The sequence below is a fragment of the Mus musculus genome, chromosome 13 (assembly GCF_000001635.26).
Source record: "Mus musculus strain C57BL/6J chromosome 13, GRCm38.p6 C57BL/6J".
NCBI classification, from domain to species: Eukaryota; Metazoa; Chordata; class Mammalia; order Rodentia; family Muridae; genus Mus; species Mus musculus.
In genome coordinates, this window is record NC_000079.6 from 17,751,075 (window position 1) to 17,770,257 (window position 19,183).

The 19,183-nt window shown below is 35.7% G+C and overlaps 1 protein-coding gene across 6 annotated transcripts in view; it reads right to left on the minus strand.

Annotated features, from left to right (window-relative positions):
* Window positions 1-19,183, minus strand: part of Cdk13 (cyclin-dependent kinase 13) — a 93,537-nt gene that overhangs the window by 39,399 nt on the left and 34,955 nt on the right. For all 6 annotated transcript variants that reach the window (XM_006516767.4, XM_006516766.4, NM_027118.1 and 3 more), the window contains exons 3-6: window positions 15,362-15,532; window positions 13,880-14,019; window positions 12,030-12,200; window positions 597-786 (exon numbers count right to left, since the gene is read on the minus strand). In XM_006516767.4, coding sequence (XP_006516830.1) covers window positions 597-786; window positions 12,030-12,200; window positions 13,880-14,019; window positions 15,362-15,532 — 672 coding nt within the window. The remainder of the gene's footprint in view (window positions 1-596; window positions 787-12,029; window positions 12,201-13,879; window positions 14,020-15,361; window positions 15,533-19,183) is intronic.

Genomic DNA, 19,183 nt, shown 5'->3' on the forward strand with positions numbered 1-19,183 from the left:
TACTAAGTACGAGAATAATACTAGAAGTATGCTGTTTCTGAAGATATTTACCATAAACCTTATATATACATATTTTAAAAATACATGTAAAAAAAATCTAATGTTTGGAGATGGGGATAAGGACAAAGAAATAACTCAGAAGCAGAATGATGGCTGCTCTTTTAGAAAACCAGGGTCCCATTCCCAGAACCCATTTGGTAGCTAACACACGTCTGTAACTCCAGTTCCAATGTATCTACACCCACTTCGAGCTTCCACAGACACTGTAGACAGTGTACATAGACACACATGCAAGCAAACACCCACTCATTACAAATAATTTTTTAAATTAATTTTGTTTTGTAAAATCTGTACAAAAACCTAAAGCTGAAATCATATTATTCATGATTAAATTGATTCACTTCAAATTATCTGGAAGAATACCAAACAAAAAGGACATATGTACATTGCAAACCATTATTGGAGCTACTGGAGAACAACTGTGGAGGCAATAGTCACTGGCTGCTGTTCCTTACCCAAGAAATTAGAATAAACCTAATTTATAGGAAGTTATACATTATATTAACACTTTAAAAACATAAATTTCATATCCATACCTATTATTTAGAAGGATATTTGAACATTTAATATCTCTATGCAAAAAGTTCTTCTTATGACAATAATCCAGGCCTTCCATGAGCTGTCTCATAAAAGATTTTATATGGTTTTCATTAAAATGAACCAAGCCTGATTCCAGCAGTCCCATCAGATCATGGTCCATATATTCAAACACCAGGTAAAATGCACCTGAGAATGAGAATAATTAACATATTAAAGGCTTTAATTCTATAATCTATCTGGAGGTTCAAATGACTTTGATAAAATACTGGTAAAATGGAATTGACCCTTGAAAATAACTACTTTGTCATTTATTTGTAAGATTCGTTTACCCTCTCAGAACTTAGTATCAAAAAAGATGTCTCAAGAAATCAGTAAAAGCAGTTTTCTTCTGAGAGCCATTGAAACAGATCACCTCTGTTAACTTCCACATTATTCAGTTTTTGATCTGATTACATTCTTCCCTATATCTGACAAATTGTTTTTCAAAAAAAAATTTGAATAAAATTTGTATGGTCCAAAGAGTATTAATAAGTTGTACAAAGAACTGCTTTTAATATAAGAATATAAGCCCAAATAGACCAAAGTCATCTTAGGTGATTTATATTAGTTTTGTTTATATAAGACTATATTTGAAAGCATAAAAATTACAACTTTATACAGTGTTTAAAAATCTTAAATAAAACTTACACAAATTGAATCCAAAGCTAAATAAACAAACATTACAATCAAGCAAAGCTTTACAGAGTGAGTTCTAGGAAAGCCATATCTACAAAGAAGCCCTGTCTTGAAAAACCAAAACAGAAAAAGAAAAAACTAACAAAAGCCATGTCATCATCTGTGAAAAGAGAAAAACCAGTATTATGCCAAAGAAGACACTCAACACAATTCACAATCAGCTCCTAACTTTAAACAGAGCAAAGAACTTTCAAAATTGATACAATAAAAGAATGCCTTCTAAACATTTATTATAGTACCTCTCTGAGACAAGAACCACGCATATTTACAAGAAAATGCTACACAGTGAAAAAAAATCTTCATGGTTATTAACTTTATGTAGATGTTAATATGTAAAATTTAAGAAGCTTCAGAGCCAGTAAGAAAACCTATCTCAGGAAAAATGACTTGAAGAGAGCAGATAGCCATCCTCCTCCTTCAGCCTCCTCCACATAAGCACTCATGCTCACCAAAAAAAAAAAAAAAAAGGGGGGGGGGTAATAATACTGCAGAAACAGAAAAACACAAATGACAAGAACTAAATTGTAACAAGAATTAAACATCAAAACAGAAAATACTATAATGTAATTTCAATTTAAAAAAAAAAAAAACCTAGTGGCTAGCTTTTATTACTTTGCCTGAGAAGCGGGCATTTAACTGACAAAGTAACCACCACATTCACCTTGAAGACACTGCATTTGACCATCATCCAAACACTGCTGAAAATACACTTTGCCCTATAAGAAATTAATGTACCCTGTCATACTTAGATAAAGACACAACAGTGAAAGAAAATACACACCAGAAAACAAATTACAAATGTTTACCCATTAATTATGGAAATGTTCATTTTAAGTTTAAATAAATTATAAAGTAACAGAAAAATCTCATTTAGATAAAATTATAATCCACGGGGAGATGAGCAGTACCATCACAGAGAAACCAATAAAAATGTAACTAACAGATTCCACTAAATAGTGACTCAGGAATATCACTAGAAAACAATATGAACAGGGAAAAGACAACTGGGAAATACTGTCCACAATATAAAAAAGTAAGCATCCTTAATATAAAAGAAAGCCTTATAAACCAGTACAAAAGAAATTTATCCCATAGCACAAGATGAGAAAGAAAAAGGATGTTAGATGACAAGATGGTGTGTGCAGCAACCTTCATACTTTAAAGGACAAGGACCAGGAGTTCAAAGTCATCCGCAGTTCTGTATCAGGTTCAATGGAGCCTCCAATATCAAAAAAGTCTGTGTTTAAAACAACATTAAAGATGCTCAATCTCATTACAACTCCAAATGTTCACTATGGCATTTAAACAAAAAGATTTCAAGAGAGCATATAATATTAACACAGGTGTATAGGGAGAAACATAGTATAAATATTTACAAGTTATGTTTCATTTCCAATTGCACAACCCACAGAGTTAGCCAGGAGCTCATAGATAGCTACTGAGCACTTGTGGTTTAGTCAAAAAATGTTTTAAGTATGCACCAGATTTCCAATACTCAATATAAAACAAAAATAAATATGTCAGTTAGTAATACAGTACACTGAGTTAGTAATACAGTACACTGAGTTAGTAATACAGTACACTGAGTTAGGTATTAAGTACAGAGGAATGAAGCACAGACAGACAAATCTCAAATGCAAGGCCAAACTGGTTATTACACAGCAAGACTTTGTCTCAGATATATAATACTACTAATAATAAATGGTAAGAATGGATAATTGCCAGGCAGTGGTGATGCACGCCTTTAATCCCAGCACTTGGGAGACAGAGGCAGGCAAATTTCTAAGTTCGAGGAAAACCAGGGCTACACAGAGAAACCCTGTCTCGAAGAAAAAAAAAAAAAAGTTAAGAAATAAGGAAGGAAGGGAGGGAGGGAGGGAGGGAGGGAGGGAGGGAGGGAGGGAGGGAGGGAGGGAGGGAGGGAAGAATAGGCTAGAGAGAGCTGAATGATTAAGAGTCCTTGTTGCTCTTGTAGAACTGAGTTCAATTCCCAGCACTCATATCAAGTGGCTTATAATTGCCTGTAATTACAGCTCTAGGGGATACATCCTCTTCTGGCTTCCATGAACATCCACATACACACATGTGCAGAGACACACAAATTTAGAAACAAAATCTTTAATAATTTATGATAAATTGACTGTACATTGAAATCAATGTACTACACACCGAGTTACAAGTTATTAAAATTGAATAATTTCATCTGTTCCATTCTGTAACATAATTATTAGATGACATTTTAATTTGAAATAGAAAGCTTACTTCTATCAAGTAACTATGACTGAGAGGCCTAGGAACTGAAATAAGACAAGATGATATTCCATTCTTGAAAACCATTAAGTTCAATGAAAGATTATTAGAAAGAGTTAAAAAATGTGGAAAAATAGTGTAACATACAATACTCATTGATATTGGCAACCAGTTAAAAGATAAAATAGAACCCATTAATAATAGCTATTTAAATTGAAAGGAATTTTTTTTGAAAATTCCCTTTTAATGCAGAAAACACACATATACAAAAAAAAGGGCACAGTTCAAAAATACCAATCTTCCCAAATTAATTTGTAAATTATGCAAAAGCCCAATTTCTAAAACTTATCAGTGTGGTTCTGTAAATGCTAAAATGGCCTCCTAGGCCTATGTGCTGGAACACTTGATGCCAAGTTAACAGCACTGTTTAGGAAAGTTATGGAATCTTTAAGAGGTAGAATCTTGTAAGTACATCAACAAGGGCAGGCTCTGAGGTTTCTAGACTGCTTTCACTTCTGCTTCCCTCTCGTTGCCTCCAGTGTAAGGATGAAATGTGACCATCCTGCTTCCTCTCTGACCTGCCACACCATCCCCACCCTGCCGTCACATTCCCTCACAACTGTAAGCCACAATAATCGTTTTCCCCCTTGGTTTATATCCAGATATTTTATAACAGCAAAAGCAACAAGTACAATCAGTGAAAGAGTTTTCTCTACAGCGTATATCATACAGGAAAATAACTAAGAACAAAAACATCTGAAAGAAAAAAAGGTATATAGAAAGAATGGTTCTACATTCCTATTTTAAAATTTTTAAATTATAATGTAAATTATTTTTGTAAAGGCTGGAGATATGGCTCATAGAGGTCCTGAGTTCAATTCCCAGCAACCACAGGGTGGCTCACAACCATCTGTAATGGGATCCAATGCCCTTTTCTGGCGTGTCTGACAACAGCGACAGTGTACTCATACACATAAAATAAGTAATTCTTAAAAAAATATACCAAGTCCACACTAAACTTGTACTGTAGAATAGACTGTGATGCTGGGAGATAGCTTAGGTGATAGGCAAGCATGAGGGCCTGACTCCAGATCCCCAGCTCATATGTGCAAGGCACAGCGGCACTGACTTTAATGCCAGTGTTGGGAAGCACGAGAGAGGCCGATCCCTATTGGCCAACCACACTAGCTGACAATGAATGAGAGATCCTGTCTCAAACACTAAAGTAGAGAGCAATTTAAGAAGACACCTGATAGTGACTTTTGGCTTTCACACACACTTAGCATCCCCAATAAACAGGTACCTACATCATACATACACCCACCTACGCCCCCCAGCCCCCCAGTCTCAAAAAAGAGACAGGAGGGAAATAAAGGGACAGAACACAAAAAGGTATTTCACTCAGTTAGATGGTCTTCTCAGTAAGTGGTGGTAGGATGACTGAACACCTACCCAGACATAGCAAGATGAAAAGTATCCTAAGAATGGCCACCAACATAAAAAACAAATATATCAATTATAGAACTAAGAAGTAAAAACAGAACTATTTGTTGAAAATAATTCCCTACAGTGAGAATGGGGGAAAACACCCCTCAACAGCAGTCAACAGCACAAAACAGTAGTAAGACAAATAAATGTGACTATTTCTAAGTTAGAGAAATAGGCAGATAAATTTTCATCACTAGAAGTCCTGTGCCAAAATGCTCATGAAAACAATGTATATTTGCCTCTAATAAAATCAGTAAAGAGTAAACAATAAGCCCAGAACAGTGGTTCTCAGCCCATGGGTCACCACCCCTTTAGAAGTTGAACAGCCCTTTCATAGGGGTCACCTAAGACTACCTGAAAAAAAAAACAGATTATTTACCTCATGATTCATAACTGTAGCAAAATTTCCAAGGAAAGAATCACTGAGTACAAAGATGTTTGAATAGACATGTTCGGAAGTGAATGCGTATGGTGGGATGGGATAGGGGAATACAAAAAAAGCAGAACATCCAAGGGCCATAAAACAATCACAAATGTTAACATTCTTTCAAGGCTTTAAAAGAAGAAAAGAGAAAGAGACAGAAGAAATATTTGATGCAATAATGAGTGAAAAGTTCTCCCCTCAACAGTTACTACAGAAGATTTGAAGGGAAGGAAGGGAAGGGAGAAATGATATAATATCACAGAGAAAAGACAAAAGATTGGTGTATACAAAGAGGGAGGGGGAGATTTTCTTCCAGACTGCTTCAAGACCCAACAAACTCCTATCAGAAACGTTTTTTCTTAACTTAGTTTTGACATGTTTTCAATAGCCCCATAGCACTTCCCAGTAATGTATGTTGGCATTCATTATTCCTATTAAAAAATTGCTTGTATTGTTTATTATAAGCAGTATTATAAAAATAATCTCGTAATTCTGGAAAATCCAAATTAAAACAGTAAATTAAAAAGGACATTTTACTTAAAATAAAACATTTATTATGTTCAAAGTATCATATCATGTCATCAGAATTCATAACTTACCTTTATACCTCTTTCCCACTTTGCAAGCAACATCTTGCTGAGACATCTTGGCAGCTTGTTTTTTATTTTTATTGACAATGTTTAGTTCTAATAATTAGAGACTTCTATGCATCCAGAAAGGCTATATTTTGTTGGTGGCAGCGGGTATGTATACATGAGACCAGATACTGGTGTATTTCTCAACTACTCTCTTATAACTTTACACAGGAGCTTTCACTGAACCTGAAGCGCCCCATTTCAAATAGCTTGGCGGGCTGGCCAACAAGCTCATATACTGGGTTATTGTTTAGCAAAGAACTCAAGTCTAAATACACCTATGTGAAAAGCCCTATGCTGGGATTATAGGCACGCATGGATTTACAAGGGTGCTGGGAATTAAAACTTAAGTGTTCATGGTTGCAAAGCAAGTATTACCCAATGAGCCACTTCCCCAGCCCCCAAAGGTATATTTTTAAAAGTTAACTTCTGATTTTCATAATTATGTCTGATCTCCATACTGTTCTTGTACTACAGATTAAAACTATTCACTTCTTCAATCTCTACCCTTCCCTCCTAATAAAAAATAATTGCTTCTACTAGCGATTTCATTTTGTTCTTATCAACCTACCACTAAAATTTACATATATATATGTATATATGTTTGTGTGTATGTGTGTGTGTGTATGTATATATATATATATATATATTGTGTGTGTGTGTGTGTGTGTTACTATCTTAGAAGTCCTTCACATTAAAAGACCACAATAAACTTAATTATTACTTTCTTTTTCCAGAAGAGGAAAACAGAGTACAAGGGGAAGAAAATACTTTTTTTGTAAATTATTAATAACAAAACTCCCCATCTTAATCATTTTTAGGTATACAGTTCAAAGATAATTACATTCACACAGTGGCACAAACACCAGCACCACTCACCTCTGTAACTCTTCCCATCTTTGCACAATTAGACTTCTCTGACTGGCAAGTATGCAATAAAAGCCTCCCACCCTTCTAAGCTCCACAGCCACCACTTTCTTTGTCTCAGTGCATTTAACCATCCTGGTCAAAGAGTGAGTGAGTGAGTGAGTGAGTGAGTGAGTGAGTGAGTGAGTGAGTGAGTGTGTGTGTGTGTGTGTGTGTGTGTGTGTGTGTGTATGAATAAAATCTCTATGCTGAATTTGTTCTGTTTCATAAAGCATCCTAATGGGTATGAGCTAGCATAGTACTATGGCTTGAGTTATACTTCCCAAATAGCTATCATGTGGAAGTGTTTTTGGTTTTTTGTTTTGTTTTTGTCCATGTGATTTTTGGCTATTTACCCGTCTTCTTGGAAAGAAAATCTACTTAGGTCCTTTTAATCAGCCTATCTTTTTTTCTTTCAAGACAGGGTTTCTCTGTATAGCCCTGGCTGTCCCGGAACTCACTCTGTAGACCAGGCTGGCCTCAAACTCAGAAATCTGCCTGCCTCTGCCTCCCGAGTGCTGGAATTTAAAAGCGTGCGTCACCATGCAATTTACTGAAGTTTTCTGTACTATTGTTTTCCTTCACTGTGTGTGCTGCTGATGTCATCTAACAACACTTACCATTTCAGTCTAACCCAAATACTAGAGTCAACTGATTTATGAGTATAAAATCTTTTATAATCATTAATTAACTTCTAATGGTAGTGCCAGACAGTTACGGTCACTTTAACCCTGCAGTAAAGATTTAAATTTAATGCATTCACCTTTCTTCTTTCTTCTCAGATCCTACTGACTGTAATACTAAAAAATCTGGAATTTTGGTTTCTTTCCTAAACACATGAAACTCAAGAAAAATGAAGACTGAAGTGTGGACACTATGCCCCTCCTTAGAAGTGGGAACAAAACACCCATGGAAGGAGTTACAGAAACAAAGTATGGAGCTGAGATGAAAGGATGGACCATGTAGAGACTGCCATATCCAGGGATCCACCCCATAATCAGCTTCCAAATGCTGACACCATTGCATACACTAGCAAGATTTTACTGAAAGGACCCAGATGTAGCTGTCTCTTGTGAGACTATGCCGGGGCCTAGCAAACACAGAAGTGGATGCTCACAGTCAGCTAATGGATGGATCACAGGGCTCCCAATGGAGGAGCTAGAGAAAGTACCCAAGGAGCTAAAGGGATCTTCAACCCTATAGGTGGAACAACATTATGAACTAACCAGTACCCCTGAGCTCTTGACTCTAGCTGCATATGTATCAAAAGATGGCCTAGTCGGCCATCACTGGAAAGAGAGGCCCATTGGACACGCAGACTTTGTGTGCCCCGGTACAGGGGAACGCCAGGGCCAAAGGGGGGGAGTGGGTGGGTAGGGGAGTGGGGGTGGGTGGGTAAGGGGGACTTTTGGTATAGCATTGGAAATGTAAATGAGCTAAATACCTAATAAAAAAAAAAATGAAAAAAAGGGAAAAAAAAAAAAAAAAAAAAACCACAGCCGGGCGTGGTGGCGAACGCCTTTAATCCCAGCATAACACCATGTGAGTCAGGGTGGGTGAGAAAGAGAGAGATTGATTGAGAGAGAGAGAGAGAGAGAGAGAGTGTGTGTTATTGTTAGAAGTACAGACATGGAGTATCACATTTAATGAGTTGAAGCCATCAAAGTTTACTGGCCTATTTGTGAGCCCCAAAGACTAAAGTAACTGAAGCTTAGCTCATAATAAAAACCAGCAAACTTGGGATTAGAGAAGTAAGCAGGGAGGTGACCCGACAGGTGAAAACAGGAGACTTTGGCATGTTAGAGCAAATATACTAATCTGTCTACAAAGTGGTATGAAGGCAAAACAAATTACACTGTACTCTACTTCATGTCTAAGGTCCTTAGCCCAATTTTACTAAATAGTGAGTGAGAGAGAGAGAGAGAGAGAGACGTACATCCCCTTTTAAGAATGAGAAGGAACAGGTTCAGAAGAGATAAAAGACTTACTAATAAGGTCACGATGTTCAGTAAGTCATTACTAAGTCTCAAATCTGAAACATTTTAACTAATGTCAAACAGTAAGTACTTTCTTTTCAATTATGTACTCAGAAGCAATAAAGTAAGGTAAGATGGCAAACCATGTCAAATGCTAAGGTAATATGGGTTTCCAAATTTCTGGGATAATATTCACTTATCAGTGAGTGCATATCATGTGTGTTCTTTTGTTGATTGGGTTAACTCACTCAGGATGATGCCCTCCAGGTCCATCCATTTGCCTAAGAATTTCATAAACTCATTGTTTTTAATAGCTGAGTAGTACTCCATTGTGTAAATGTACCACATTTTCTGTATCCATTCTTCTGTTGAGAGACATCTGGGTTCTTTCCAGCTTCTGGCTATTATAAATAAGGCTGCTATGAACATAGTGGAGCATGTGTCCTTATTACAAGTTGGAACATCTTCTGGGTATATGCCCAGGAGAGGTATTGCTGGATCTTCCGGTAGTACTATGTCCAGTTTTCTGAGGAACCACCAGACTGATTTCCAGAGTGGTTGTACAAGCTTGCAATCCCACCACATCCTCGCCAGCATCTGCTGTCACCTGAATTTTTGATCTTAGCCAATCTGACTGGTGTGAGGTAGAATCTCAGGGTTGTTTTGATTTGCATTTCCCTGGATTAAAGATGTTGAACATTTTTTCAGGTGCTTCTCAGCCCTTCGGTATTCCTCAGCTGAGAATTCTTTGTTTAGCTCTGTACCCCATTTTTTAATAGGGTTATTTGATTTTCTAGAGTCCAGCTTCTTGAGTTCTTTGTATATACAAGATACAATTTGCAAAACACATCAAACTCAAAAAGAAGGAAGACCAAAGTGTGAATACTTCGTTCCTTTTTAGAATGGGGAACAAAATACCCATGAATGGAATTACAGAGACAAAGTTCGGAGCACAGCCTGAAGGAATGACCATCCAGAGACTGCCCAACTTGGGGATCCACCCCATAAACAACCACCAAACCCTGACACTAGGCAGATGCCAACAAGAGCCTGCTGACAGGAGCCTGATATAGCTGTCTCCTGAGAGGCTCTGCCAGTGCCTGGCAAATACTGAAGTGGATGCTCACAGATCATCCATTGGACAGAGCACAAGGTCTCCAATAAAGGAGTCAGAGAAATACCCAGGGAGCTGAAGGGGACTGAAGCCCCACAGAAGGAACATCAATATCCACTAACCAGTACCCTCAGAGCTCCTTGGAACTATACCACCAATCAAAGAAAAAATATGGTGGAAGTTGTGGCTCTAGCTATATTTGTAGTAGAGGATGGCCTAGTTGGTCATCAATGGGAAGAGAGGCCCTTGGTTCTGTGAAGGCTCTATGCTCCAGTATAAGGGAATGCCAGGACCAGGAAGTGGGAGTGGTTGGGTTGGGGTGTAGGGGGAGGGGGGAGGGGATAGGGGATTTTCGGAGGGGAAACTAAGAAAGGGGATAACATTCGAAATGTAAATAAAGAAAATATCTAATAAAAAATAAATAAAAACACCCGCACAAAAAAAAAAAAAAGAAAGAAACATGGGTTTTACAAATATGTGAGAAAGAACAGGATGATTTACACAACATAATTACTGTATGATCTATCAATTATTTAAAACTGTACATCCCAGAAGAGTAAGATTGTATGTGTGCAGCCTGTAAAGAGGCTAAGTATCATTTTCAATTGTAAACTATGATGATTGATTTTTGTGGTCAAACTGTGATGTAGCAGAGTTGCACAGGAAAGAGAAAATCTTCAATTAAGAACATGACCAAATGGTATTCCTATAGGAATGCATGTGGAGCATGGTCTTTATTTCTGACAGATGTTGATGGGCCCAGCCCACTGTGACAGTTCCATCTCTAGGCAGGTGGTCCTGGGCTGTATGAGATAACTACTTATACATGAACTAGCAAGAGAGTCAGCAAGCAACATTCCTCCACTGTTCGTATTATGAGTTTCTGCTTAAGTTCCTGCCCTAACTTCCCTTAGTAGATATAGTCTGAGGAAAATGTAAAAAAATAAACTCCTCAATTTCTAAGATGCTTTTTTGGCCAGAGTATTTTAGCACAACAGCAGCAGCAGCAACAGCAACAACAACAAAGAGACATTCCAACTCACTCTATTTTATATTGGACTTAATGTGTGCCCTAAGGCAGCTATTTTTAAACAAAAGTTGAACTTTTCTTAGCAGTATATTTTTTAATTAAAAGCAACCACTATATCAGCCTGTATTTGAAAAACTATTTCAAAAATGTTGCTTTTATATTTTAAGAAATGTGGTGCATGCCTGTCAAAAGGTGTCAGTGGAAGGCTGAGGTGATGGTTCACAAAGTAAGCATGAGAAAGAATTTAAGCTCAAAGCCACAGAACACATAATAAAAACTGCAAATGGCCACATGCATCTGTAACCCCAGCTCTATGGAAAGGGAGACAGGAAGGTCAGTAGGGCTTGCTGACAGGCTCAGTGATAAATCCTGTTCTCAGGGGAATAAAGTAGACAGTGATTGAACAGGACAGTCAATATCTCCTCTGGCCTCAGCTCATGTGCACAGGCATGTATATCACACACACACACATACGCACACAAATGCCCCCCCCACATCTTTTTAAATTAGTTTCTGTGAATTCATAGCATTTATAATGTAAAAATGTAGTGTAAGTATATTTTAATCTTTTCTCAATTAGTAAAACATACAAAGATCACACACACACACACACTCACACACACACGGTTTCAAAGCTCAAAGAAAGCCAATGTTACTACTCAGTACCTGGGCTCTAACACTGGTAACTACATCTGACTTCTCTGACTCATGAACCTCAAGAACCACTAACGTAAATATGTACTTCTTTAACTCTACTAAATTTTAAAACAGGTTGACATTAGAAAACATTTTATCTACCCAGTCCTTAAATAATTATCCAGTTGGAAATAACATGAATTCAAAGACTTGGTTAGGAAGTCTGCATACATACCTTTGTCTTTCTTAAAATCCAAAGCATCTTCTTTATCAGTCACGATTTCCTTCATATTGATGATACTCTGGTGGGTGAGTTGCCGAAGAATTTTAATTTCTCTAATTGCTGTAATTGGGAAACCCTCCTTTTCATTATCCAGACGTACTTTCTTTAAGGCTACCATTTCTCCTATTAGACAGTTAAATAAAATCAAGTTACTAGCTATCAAAAGACAATGCCATTTTTCATAATTTTAACATTTTTATCATTTCTGTTCCTACCTTTTAAAATTATAATTCACAAGTTATTTTCATGTCCAACATACTAGATAATATTTATAATTTAAAAAGTAACCTCAAGTAAATTTTGGAGCATTTCACTGCATTTAACACCATACAGTTGGCTAGGATGAGGTAGGTATGTATTCACTGTTTCACACGGCCCATTAATCAGAAAAGAGGGAAGGTAAAGTGTGATCTTATTATCATCTTCTCTGTGTAAAGGAGGAAAGGATCAATATATCCAGGGTATTAAAATTTAGGTATGTGTGAGTTTTGTATCAGACAGAATGTAATTAATCAGACATATAAACAAACACAAAGTTATTACACGTTAAGCGTAGGTCCAGATGGTTTAGATTTTGGAGGTTGGGGGGGGGGTTGTTTTGTGGGAATATGTATAGCCTTAGTAGGCTAAGCATCAGTCAGTATAAGAAAAAGTTTCATAAAGGCATATTCATTCCACTTCTTTGGAAGTAAAGTAAAAAAGACTGATGTTAAAAATTTTCTAAGAAAAAAATTTATCTTCTTAAGCATTAAAATTCTTTTTAAAAATTTTTCACTATTTTCCTATATATAATGTAATATATTAAAGCTTCTGAAAGTTATAATTTAATATTATTAATAATACATTATAAATATCAATGGTTACGGTATGTTCTAATTGCCTATATTTGTTTCTAACAATAAGGTGGTTAAACTAAATGGCCTCAAACAACTGTCAATTTTAATCTTAGTTTATGCTAAAAAGACAGTGTAAGTTCTGCCACGCAGTAGTGGTGAATGCCTTTAATCCCAACACTCAGAAGGGAGAGGCAGGCAGCAGATCTATGAGTTTCAGGCCAGTCTTGGCTACACAGAGAAATACTGTCTCAAGGTAAGTAGGAGGGAGAGGCGGGAAGCTAGTTTTATGCACTATTTAGTTAAATACCTATCTTCTCCTGTAATATGACTTCTAACACAACTGCTTTTCTGGAGGAGGTATTTCAAAACTTTCCCCCATGTTCTTAATTATAAGAAAAAGTAATGAAAAAGTATTGCAGAGTTTTGTCCAAAGGGTAAACTTCTATACATGGGAAAAAGTTAGTCAAAAGAAAATTTTATGTGACTTAATACAAAATAACTTCACTCCTAAAAACAAGCATGGTGACACAAGCCTGTATCACCAGCCCTCAAGAAGGTAAAGCAGGAGAGTCACAAATTTCACAGCAGCCTGGGCTACATATATACATACCTTGCCTCAAAAAGAAAAATTAAACTACTAATATTTTAGCCTAAGTAGCAACAGTTTTAATAATCATTTCACCACAAAAGGAACACATTCCCCTAAATCCTGCCATATAACATATAACATATCACAAATACTAAATCCTGCCATATAACATATCACAAATACTGAAAGAAAGTTTTTAAGTTTGTTATGTGGCCACATGTACTGATATGAGGACACAGAAAATGAACATACAGGATAAAAATTAAGACTAAGCAACAGCACAAAGAATTTTTACTTCTTTTGGAAATTCTTAAAGCTCTACATTAGAGGAAAAAACAGAAAGTAAGCACATTCTACCCGAAACTTAACACTCTTACCCGTGTCTTTGTCCCTGGCTTTGTAAACTTGTCCATAAGTACCTTCTCCAATAATTCCGATGATATCAAATTTATCCACGCAGCGTTTCCCCCAGTCAATATCTTTTTCTTTGATTTCACCATAGCGAGGCCCACATATTCTATTAAATATAGTTCTGAAGTTTTTATAGACAATCAAGCAAACTAAATGAACTGCTTAATAATTCAATAGCAATCTTGCCCAATCTTAAATCATTATTTTACACTATTCATGTATATTTGTAAACATTCAAGTAAAACAAGTTACTGTCAGTTGATATTACAAGTTATAAAAATAAACTATAATTTCTACATACCCACTCTAAGTAGATAAGAACTTCAAAGAGAAGTAGCAACTGCTTATTTATAATGCTTTTAGGAATGTAGCTTTTCAGTAAGAAGGTAGAAACATTACTAGAAATCATCAAGATTTTCTACTCCGTCTCCACAAAATTTTTCATTCAAGGATTCTCTCTCTCCCCATATATGTATGTGTATATACATGTTCATGTGCATACACACACACATGCACACACACACATAGTACAAGTTAGCAAATAGTAACATAAGAAACTGACTACAAATTACTTACAAAATGATTTATAGCATTATAAAACACCATCATAAACATACTGAAGATTTTTCACTCAGCAAGTATAGGAAGTCTTAATTCATGTAAAACCACAACTCAAAATTCCATACTTGGGTAGAGATTAATAGAAATGTCAAAAATCAAATTCTCTAAAGAGGTGTTTCTTTGTTATATTTTGATATTTAATAGCAGGGCCAACATAGACTCAAGAATTATAGCAAAAGGATTCAAGGATAGACTAAAGTTTTCTTCTCTTAATAGAAAACAATTTTATATTTTTAAATTAGATGTTACCTGAAGAGCAATTTTAAATTAAAACTATGCCAAAAGTTTTAAACTTTTCCTTTCTTGAGTAAACATTTTTTAAAAGTATTTTATTTCTTACCTTCAAGGAAAAGAACTCTACCCGATATTTAGCAGGAAGATACATCAGCTCCATTAAAAAAAAAAATTCTATCTCTTGGAAAATTACAAATGCATACAGTTATATGGAAAAAATGAGTAGTTAAAAGCAAAGGAAAACACTACCCATTACTGATTTTGTTTGAGTACACTGAATGCTGTCTTCCATTTTGTTCAATTTCAGTGTTTTTATATTAGCTACCTTAATGATAGATTAGTGTCTTTCACACATGTAACACCGCCAAATTAATAATTACAAACTGTAAGAAAATTTCATTTGGTTTTATTAGTAGCTGCAAATAGGTACCACCGTTCATGAATATTTGTTTCAGAACTCTAAACCAACCTGTATATTTATGTTCAAATAAATATACACTTTTCATTTAAATCTTACTGTTTTCTAGTTTTTTAGTTATCCAGGATATAGTGTGTCCAGTCAACCTAAGTGCCAGTAGAAAGCAAGCACATACTTAGGCCTTCGTTTGCTATGTAACTGTGCTGCTGTTTTCTTCTCCTCTGGACTCTTGGAAAGATCATCTCCTCCTGGTAACTCAGGGGGCAATGGTAAATCAGCAAGCAGACATCGGAGTTTCTTTTCTACTTCTTTTTTAACTGCTTTGACAGAAATGTTGCCTCTTAAGCTAAAGAAAAAAAAGGGGGAGGGGTGTAAGTCATATCAACCATAAGTAATTGATTACACGATAAAACTATGGTCATATTTAAAATTTAAGCAGCATGCAAAGGCATATGTCATACTTCAAGTCCATCTAAACAGATTATTATCCTTCAACCACGAAGTAAAAAAAAAAAAGAAAGAAAGAAAAAGGTGACACAAAATTAAGTAAAAACCATAGAAATCTATAGAGTAGACCTTAATTAATAGTAGTATATGAATACTGACTAAATGTAATAAGTGCAAGACAAATGTGGATTCAATATCTTTTTATCTTTGCAAATCTGAAACTATTTTTTAAAAATAAAGTCTAGGAAGCTGGGAAGATGGTGTTGTGGTGCTAGTCATTCAAGTGTAAGAACCTGGATTCAAATCTCAAAAATCCACATAAAGCTGGGCACAGCAGCACAGTCTACAATCTCAGTAACCCTCATCTGAGGGGAGGGGAGGAGGCAGGAGAATCCCTGAAAGCTCATTGGCCAGCTACCCTGGTGTTTATATTGGAGTAACAAAGTGAAGTTGCCTAAAACAAGGTCAGAAGCAACATTCAAGGTTGCCCTTAGAGCCTATACCAGCAGTATTGCATGCACATACAATACACACAAACAAATAACAAAGTTTAAACTTAAAAAAAATAAGCTCTAACTTTCAAAATTATGAATTAAAAAGAAAGAATCAAATCAATATGCTTTGCAAGAAACCTCATAATTTTGTAGTATTTGATTATGACAAGGAGACAATGATGCCTTCTTTTTAGCAAATAAAATCACAAACTACAATTAGCACACGATTCTCTTGCCCATTTACATAACCAAAACCAATGAATTCACTTTTAGTCTCAGCACTTGGGATGTACAGGCTGGTGGATGGAACTCTGAATTTGAGGCCAGTCTGGTTCCAGAACTACATAGTAAGACCTTGCTTTTAAAAGAAAAAAGTTGCCGGGTGTGGTGGCACACACCTTTAATCCCAGCACTCGGGAGGCAGAGACAGGCGGATTTCTGAGTTGGAGGCCAGCTTGGTCTACCAAGTGAGTTCCAGGACAGCCAGGGCTACACAGAGAAACCCTGTCTCGAAAAACAAAAAAAACAAACAAAAAAAAGTTGTTTCTCAGCTGTTCCAGCTGCCCTGCCTTTACTCTGCCATCAGGAATGCTAACCCTCCATAATAGAATTACAAGTGAATTAAAGGCCTGGTTAGTTCTATACTTTTTTTTTTTAATTTCCAGAGTTATAATTTTCAAATTGTATCTGAAGTTGTAATTGATAATTTAAATTTTCCCAATACAAAAAAAAAAAAAATCTGTTACCCAAGAGAACCTTTTAATGATAAAAACAGAGAATTTATTACATAAATATTCAGACCAGGGTTTTGTTGTTGCTGTTGGTTTTGTTTTCTTTTCTTTTATTTTGCTTTTCAAGAAAAGCTGTACAACACTGGGGTCAGATTTTTGAAGGAAGGGCTATGGTTGAAGTTTGGAGTTCAGTAGTAGGAGGATGGCCCAGCATGTACAACTCTTGAGTTAAACCCCAAAACCACTAAACAAAACAGAAAAATAAACCACTTCACTTTCATACCACTTAAGTTCCCCTTTAATAGAAATTAAGAGTGAGTGTCAGTATACCAGGTATCTAGAGGATAAAACACAAACACTAAAGTACCAGCAAAGAAATAATATGTTGACAGACAACAAAGTACACAGAAACACAGATATTCCTTAAGAGTTTTCAAATTAGTCAAACTCTGGTAGCAACACTGCTACAAGGAAGAAGGTGGCAAACCAGACCATCTCTTTCTTCTTCCTGTAACAACCTAAACCAATTTCTGTGAGAAAATCTTTTGAGTTCACCTTTTATAAATTTTATAAGCTAAGATTATAAAGGGAAAAAAGTGATTTGACTAGAAAAATAGAAAATATCCATAGCAAGTTAAAAACAAAAATAGGTATAAGGCATAGTGGTGTAAGCTTTTAATTCCAACACTCAGGAGGCAAAGACAGATGGATATCTAGTTTAAGGCCAGCCTGATCTAATAGCAAACTCTAGGCCAGCTAGATATTTCTCAAAAAGTGAAAAAAACAAAACAAAACAAAACAAACAACAAACAAACACACCCCAAGAACAAATATCAAAGAAAAACAAGAGTCTGAACTACAAAGATCAAAAGTCCTAGTGAGAAAATTCTACTATAAAAGGGAAGAACTGAAGGCTCTGAGCCACACAACACACCAAGTGCCGGTCCCATTAGCAACCAAATAAGCACAAAACCTAACAATGTAACTTCAAGACTATAAAAATTCAAAGTGTTAAAATCTATTACTGTTAAGATGATTCCATACCCAAAAAGGAGAGCTCATGGTGGCTCAGGCCTTTAACCCCAGCACTCTGGAGATTCAGTAGGCAGAGACAGGTAGATGCTAATCTTGTCTACAAAATGAATTCCAAGAAAGCCAGATACACAGAGAAACCACGTCTCAAAAAAAAAACAACAACAAAAGATGATTCCATAACATTTCAGAATATAAACTAGCATGGCCTTATTAGGATACAATTTGTTGCTTTCATTTCTAAAGTTTTAAATGGGTATAATTTGTCATATTCTATCTTAACCAAGTGTCTATATACATTAGTAGTAAAAAGTATGATGTACTGATTGTTATAGATAAGCATATTGAACCTATCAAGATTAACATGGAAATATCTTCAACAAGTAAATGAAAAAAAAAAAGGAAAGGAATACCATGATCCTAATTCATTTTAAATAAAACAATCATGTTTTTTGTAAAAACACAATGGTAACAGAAGAAACAGTTTGTTGCAGTTCTAAGAAAAGGATTCAAAGTGAGTATGGCATAGACTATTTGGCTAAGACTCCAACCAAGTAAAAAGGTGAAAGATTTAGCTTAGAGGAACCTCTGATCTGATAATGTAGGAAGAGCCCTACAATTAAGAAGACTGGGAGGAGTAGAAAGAACTGCCTTTTTAATATTAGCTTTATTAACATCTATTAAGAGGAGTAATCAAAATCCAAAATCATCATTTGCAGGTCCAATTACAGTAACTGATTAAGACAAATCTTATTAGTGGGTGCTAAACCATTAGATGACCAGTTGCAGGGAAAACAAATCTTCAAAATGACAAATGTGTTATCCTACAAATTCTACAAAAAAAGGGTCACAAGTACCTTCTACATAGAGATTCTTAAGGTTGGTCATCACTTAACCAAGTTATCACATCACAATTTAACATTGTGTTCATCATATAATAGGAATTATATAAAATCATCTAAATATTCTAGCCCAAAACTGTTATTTGTTCTCAACCTAACCAAGATCCAACTGATTTCTAGTTTATAGGAAATGGAAAGGTAAGAGAAGAGCAAGTGAACTGTCATCAAGAAGTTATAATCAGACAAATACTACTATAAAACTACACAGAGATGGCTCAGCCGTTAAGAGCACTGACTCCTCTTCCAGAAGTCATGAGTTCAATTCCAAGCTACCACATGGTGGCTCAAAACCATTTGTAATGTGAACCAATGCCCTCTTCTGGTGTGTCTGAAGACAGTGACAGTGTATTTACATATATAAAATAAATAAATCTTAAAAAAAAAAAAAAAA